The 6708-nt window shown below is 34.8% G+C and overlaps 1 protein-coding gene across 1 annotated transcript; it reads left to right on the plus strand.

Annotated features, from left to right (window-relative positions):
- The first annotated feature begins 5428 nt into the window (after window positions 1-5428).
- On the plus strand, window positions 5429-6675 carry LOC110021888 (transcription factor BHLH148-like). Its single transcript, XM_020720591.1, has 3 exons — window positions 5429-5626; window positions 5759-5998; window positions 6565-6675. Exons 1-3 carry the CDS (start codon window positions 5429-5431, stop codon window positions 6673-6675), a joined length of 549 nt encoding a protein of 182 aa, XP_020576250.1.
- The last annotated feature ends 33 nt before the right edge of the window (window positions 6676-6708 follow it).

Consider the following 6708-nt stretch of genomic DNA (forward strand, 5'->3'; position numbering starts at 1 on the left):
CTTGATGCATTGTACACATTTATCATCATGAATCTAAAATGTAAAAACAAATGATGGAAGCAACCGTTCCTGAAGCCTTCCTCCCGGAGTTCAATAAGTTTTGTCTGTATTTGTCTGTAAATAATTATATTTAGTAGAATTTTCCTTAAATTTGGATTTAACAAATCGATGTCGGAATAAATTCGGCTTGCAATCGGATTTAGTCTAAATTTATGTCGTAAAAATGATGGAAGAAGTGAAAGATTGAACACGAGAAATGAATTTAACGGAGCGTTTCATTTAATTTTATTTATTTTTTTTTATGTTTGACTGAATTTGGGTTAAATTCATAGCTAATATGCTACCCATTACCACCTTAATTGTTTAGATAATATAAAAAAGCGTCATTTTTTTAAACATTTTCATAAACTTCTCTTCGTGTGCAAGAACTCTTTTTCTACATAGCGCTGTCAAAACGGCCCGTTGTTCGTGAACAATTTGTGTTCAACTTGTTAAGAAGCTTGTATTCGGCTCATTGGATAAGTTAACGAGCCAAACACGAACTAAGATTTGTTTGTTGGTGTTCAGCTCGTTTTGGCTCCAAATACTACTAATCAATTTTATATATATATCTTTGATGAGTAGTATTTTAAAAAAAATTAATTGACTACAAAACTACAAAGATTTATAATCAATTAAAGTATTAATTAAGAAAATAGAATTAAATTTATTAAATTAGATTCAAAAGATGTTTTAATATAAATAATAAATTTTAAATTTTGCTCAAACCCTTATTGTCTTATGACTGCATCCTACATGATTAGAGTTGTTAAAAGGACTTTGTTCGTGAACAGCTCGTGTTCGACTCGTTAAGCAAACGAGCCGAACACGAAGAAATATAAACGAGCCGAACACGAGCTGAGCATGGCTCGCCTGTGGTCGGCTCGTTTACACCCCTAGTCAGACAACATCAAATCTCATGATGATTTTGAGTTGTGCAGGTCTTTTTTTTTTTCTTTTTGTATGAACATTTATTTAAATGTTATTATAGCTACTAGAGGACCAATATGTAGAATGAGAAGTTCTGTCAAGTATGGTTTTCTTCGCTCTTCATAAACCCTACCTAGGTGATATGATCCCACATACATTCTTGGATTCAACACTCGAGTATATATTATTCTTCAATAAAAAATAGTTCCTCTTTAAATAATTAAAAATATTTAAAATAATTAGGTTATTGGCATTAATAATAGTTTCAAAACAAAATAATGTTTTCTTAATTTTTTTTTTCATTTAAAACAGCAATACAAGAATTGAAAAGCTTTATTATTATAAATAATTTTAAAATATTTATTTTCTAAATTGTTTTAGTTACTTTTAAAAGAATAATTCACCCCAAGCTTACAATTCCTAAAATTTGATAGTTATAATTGTAAAAATTTTTGCTTATTGCATGGTAGAAAATTCTAAATATCGAGAAATATTATCTATTAGCTCAATAAAATTTATCAAAACACACATAAATAAAAGATGTAAGAGTTAACCATATATATATTTTTTATGTGAAAAAATCGTTAGAAGGAAAAAAAAACTACGGGCTCTGACTCAGTCAAGGTAATCCACAAGAAAATTATTAGTACAGATGTCCATTCTTTTTAAAATTAGGGAATATTAGGTTATAAAAATTGACAATCACAACTTTATATTAGTAGTTTGGCTAAAAAATATCGCAGTTGGCTGCAGAAGATGTAGTTTTTGGCTACAACAGCTGTACTTAGCTTTAGGGTTGTTCGTCTGCACTTGTCATCAAGAGCAATGTTTTAGTCAGTAGCTCGCTACTTTCTTCTCTTTCTCCTCACCCCTGCCTTAAAGTGAAGAATGTAGTTATACGAGCCCTGACTATCCCTCATGTGTCCAAGAATTCGAGTACCACACCCTACACTCATGGGGAATCAAACCCCAGACCAGAGGGGATTTACAACTGACAAGCAGATGCCCGACCAACTGATCTGAGACTTCAAAATTGATAAAATATTGTACATTAAAGATATTTCAATATAAATAACTATACATCATTTAGTTAATTTATCAATAATAATACTTTGTAATTTTTGATAGATATTCTGTTGCACAAGTGATTGCAAACAAAATTATCGAAAAGCAAAGTGAGTACTCTTACTTTTAAATTTATGGTAACATTTTTTATTCTTTTTAATCAATTGTATTGATAGTTATTGGTTCAGTTGTAAGTTTATCCTGAATTATAAGCTATACTTTATTGTTCATATTTTAATGTTATACCAGGCTTTGTTTAATTAATACACTGCAAGTATAAATTTGTGTGCTCATTTTATCTATTGTGAATAAACATTGTTGCCTGTTTGTAAACTTGTGGCGATGTGTGGTATATTAATGTCTTAATGTTGTATTAAAATTTTGCACACAAATAGGACAAAAGAGATTGATGGAGAAGTTTTTTTATGTGGAGATCCCGAAAGGGCAAAAATCATAGGTTCGGACCAAGTTGAAATGATTCCACAAAGTCGGTGCATGTTACAATACTTTAACGAACCTTGAATGGCCAGAAGCAATGTAACAGGAGTGGGATGAGATTTTCATTAGGGAAGTCGTGGAGATCCGACTAGTATGAAGAAGAGTCAACAGTAAAGGTTGAGTGCGATAAAGTTTAATGTCAATATTGGCGGTAGTGACGATGATGGTGATGGTCGGGCAGCAAAGGTTTGGTGGCGGCAACGGCAGTCCGACGTCAACAGTGGTGGTCTGGCGGTGACGATGGCGAAGGCTTGACGGTGGTGGCCGAATTATGATGGTTCGATGGCAGTTGTAGCTCATCGACTGTGGTTGGGCAACGACGATAGTGGTTCGACTGTAGTGATGCGTCAACGAAGTGGTCAGGCAGCAGTTGTCCGACGGTGGTGGCGGCTCAACTGCAGTGGTTGGGTAGCAGCGATGATGATTTGGTGATGGTGGTGGCATCAGCAAGTTGGCAACAATCAGGTGGTGGTGGAGCTCGAACCCTCAAGAGCACAAAGCTCTTTCAGTTTTCTATTATAGGTCCAGATCCCAAGTCCCCTTTTTATGAAGAAAGTGTGGGTCTATCCACAGACTTTGTGAGTGACATCCTTTTTAAATATTTCATGAATTCGGACCACTTCATTGAATGGCCCCGAGCAATCCCTTTGATCGGATGATATTCTATGAGCACCCGAGTGCCTTAATAATGTTCAAATAGAGTGAATTTGCGCTCATTGGATTCAACTCAATGAGATGCTCGATTTGACTAAAAACTTGTCAGATTTTGAATCCACTTGATCATCCATTTACCCATCCAATGCCTCCAATTACACTTGTTTTAAACATAAAAAAATTTTCTGACTATAAATTCATCGTACTGAAAATTGATTTGATAGTTCAACCCAAATTATTCTTATTTTTTTAATTTATTTTTTGTCGAAGTTAGAATATTTTTAGAGAAATGTTATCTTCTAGAGGCCTTAAACAACCTTCTGATGAAGGTTCCAAACAATGACTTTTTTAACACTTATTTGGACATGTTCCATTAGCAAAACGAATAACATAAAGTTAGTAAAACCTAATTCTCAGGATTAAGCTTTTGGTCCTCATTAGGTTTGAAGTGTCATCTAGCACGAATCTAGATGAAATTTCTGATAAATTATTTTTCAAATTAAAATTTAAGATCATTTGTGCCCCGTTTTCAGTAAGTTTATAGTCAAACCAACATGCCAAAACTATTGACGCAAAAAATAGTTCAATTTGGGTCCAATCGAGCTCAAATAAAGCCATTGAGACATATTTAAAAACTCTGGATCATCAATTAAAAATTCAAACGAACACCAAATTTAAGATATTTATAGTCAAATAAATCATCTTGATGAGAGCAATTCAATGAGACTATGGCGGCTCAATTCCGATGGGGCATAAAATAATCATTTTCCAAAATTTCATAAACCATTTTCGTTCGAGCTTGGGAGTAACATTATCGATTTGATGTTTTTTAGTTAAAATATGTTGACATTAATTTGATATTGTTGGTCAACATCGATTAATTAAACTAGAACTCAAAAGACAGATAAAATGTTATGGCTCGACTCGATTGGAGCTTGTTTATGTTTGTTTAATAGCAATCAAACAACCTTGAATACTTTTTAAAATACTCGATTATTAAACCAACGAGTTTGAACATATTTCTTCATCCATTTTTTAAATTTCCACTCAAATATAACCCCAATCTATATTTGTCACTTTTATCAAATTCTCAATATTTTGACTGTGGTGCACGTAAATACATGAGTTTGATAGTTCAAGAAAATCACGTGCGTTTAATTTGTAAATATCAATGTTTTTCAGGTGGTTTGTGTATAGTTATACCTAGAGAATTCATTTTTACATTTCTTCCACCTTATTTATATATGAAAAAAATTAATTCGCTTTTTAAAAGTTAAAATAGTGATATTTTTACGTGAAATTAAAGATTTTGGTTGTAGCAAATTAAAGATCACGAGCACATGTCTCACATCGGCATAAGTATTATATTTTGTATCTTTAAAAGTTAGAGCATAGCAAATTTGACAAGTTGGCTTAATGGTTGTGTGCCTTGAAAATCAAATTTGTGTGAAGGCAGGCTTTTGGTGTAAAATTATAACTCAGTTCTTACTAACAAGAGTGAATGGGGAATCATTCTACTTATAAACACATAGTGAATTGTTTTAACTAGGCTATATCCCGTGATTTTTGTGTAGTAAAAAATATTGAATTTTCTTTTTTATATGTGTGTATGTTAGATCTTCGTAAAATATTAAGATATTACATTATCATATTATTATCATGAATTTTCTAGCACGCAATAAGATTTGTCTCATTGAACCGCACTTTTCACCAGTAAATCATCTTGCTAAAACTAAAGCTCGAATCATCTTATATAAAAATTATTTCAAATATTTTAACCAAATATATTTTCTTAATATGAAAATTAAGTCAAATTTTGCCATTCATTTGCCCCCAATCCATTGATGCTACCCTGGATTCATCATGCGACAAAATCCAGCTCAGCACGCATCTTAACGCAAATGGAAGGTCCTAAATCGCTCTCACGTACCTTTCTCCGTACACCAACCGGTCAAGCTCTTCGACGTCACGATAAATCGATCCAAAATAAAATAACAAGTGAATAATGCAATAGCCGAAGCATCCATCAATTTCCACACGTGTTAAAATCAATCAAAATCGAGCACGTTTTATAAATGGGGATTCCCCGCAACGAAGAACTTTCTCATGACGCATGAATTCAACGAGACTTCCATGCAGTAGCATCACGTTGACCACATGCTCAAAAAGACCGGTCAATTCCTCCCCCTCCTCTTTCCCCTCCCCTATTTAAGCGCAAAAGCAGCCAAATCCACAAAACCAGATGGATCCCTTCTTCTTCTCCGACCACGATGAGCTCCAATTTCTCTGGAGTTTATCCGAAGATCCCAACGTCGATCTCCTCGACGCCGTCACGCAACATCTCTCTCGTCCTCCTTCGCAGGCCACGTGGCCGAGTTCGTTCTCCAAATACACAAGACCAACTTCCGCGGTGCCGCCGGGGGTTTTGAGCTCGATGTCGAACGTCGATCTCCTCGACGCCGTCACGCAACATCTCCCTCGTCCTCCATCGCAGGCCACGTGGCCAAGTTCTTTCTCCAAATACACAGGACCAACTTCCGCGGTGCTGCCGGGGGTTTTGAGCTCGACGTCACGGGCTCGAGGCGGAGACGGCCGCAATATTCATCGACGGATTATTGAGTTGTTAAGAAGGATTCAGAGAGGTAAACAATCGGGCTCCGGCAAAGGCGGAGGCGGCGGCGGAGGCATTGAAAGTAGTAAGGGAGGAGAAGGGAGCCGCGTGTTTAGGCATATGATGCGAGAGAGACAAAGAAGGGAGAGGCTTAGCCAAAGCTATGCTGATTTACATGCTATGCTCTCTGCTCGGACAAAGGTATTGATACATTGCAATTACAGTAATTAATGGTTAATGTGATTAAGTTTTAATGTCTTGAGTCTAAAGGAGTTGCTTTTATATTGATATGAGTGTGGCATTTTCAAAAATTTGTGAAATTTGCAGAAGGAATTGTCTAACTTGTCCAATTTGATGGAGCAAAAGCATTTAAAGGAACAAAATTTGGAAGATTTACATACATGCTGCTTAGTTCCTGTGTATTTAGACATGTAAAACTAAAACTTCAATTTTTTACGTATATACCATCTTAACTATTCATGAAAAGGTATATTTGACATTCGAAAAGTTAAATTTGTGATATTTTTTATGTGATGTAAGGAATTGGTTGGTATAAATCTAAAAAATAAAATTTAGATGTTACAAATGTAAGACTATAGGAATTGAGTTGTCTGCAAATGCCCCCAATTGTGGTATGCTGATCATAACTGGTTTAAATTAAGTTGCTGAATTTGTTTTTTGAATTAAACCAAATTTGCATTGCATTCTAATTTAGAACAATATCTGATTTATTTTTGCTTTGAATTATCAAATATGTTTACATGCAGGCGGATAAGAATTCGATAGTGCAAACAGCTGCAGCGGTGGTGAGGGAGTTGAAAGGAGTGAAGGAAGGGTTACAGAAGAGAAATGAGGAGCTGATGAAAATGGTGGCGTGAAACTTAACTCTGAAATATTACAAGTGCTAATAT

Source organism: Phalaenopsis equestris, unplaced genomic scaffold, assembly GCF_001263595.1.
Source record: "Phalaenopsis equestris unplaced genomic scaffold, ASM126359v1 Scaffold000151, whole genome shotgun sequence".
NCBI lineage: Eukaryota > Viridiplantae > Streptophyta > Magnoliopsida > Asparagales > Orchidaceae > Phalaenopsis > Phalaenopsis equestris.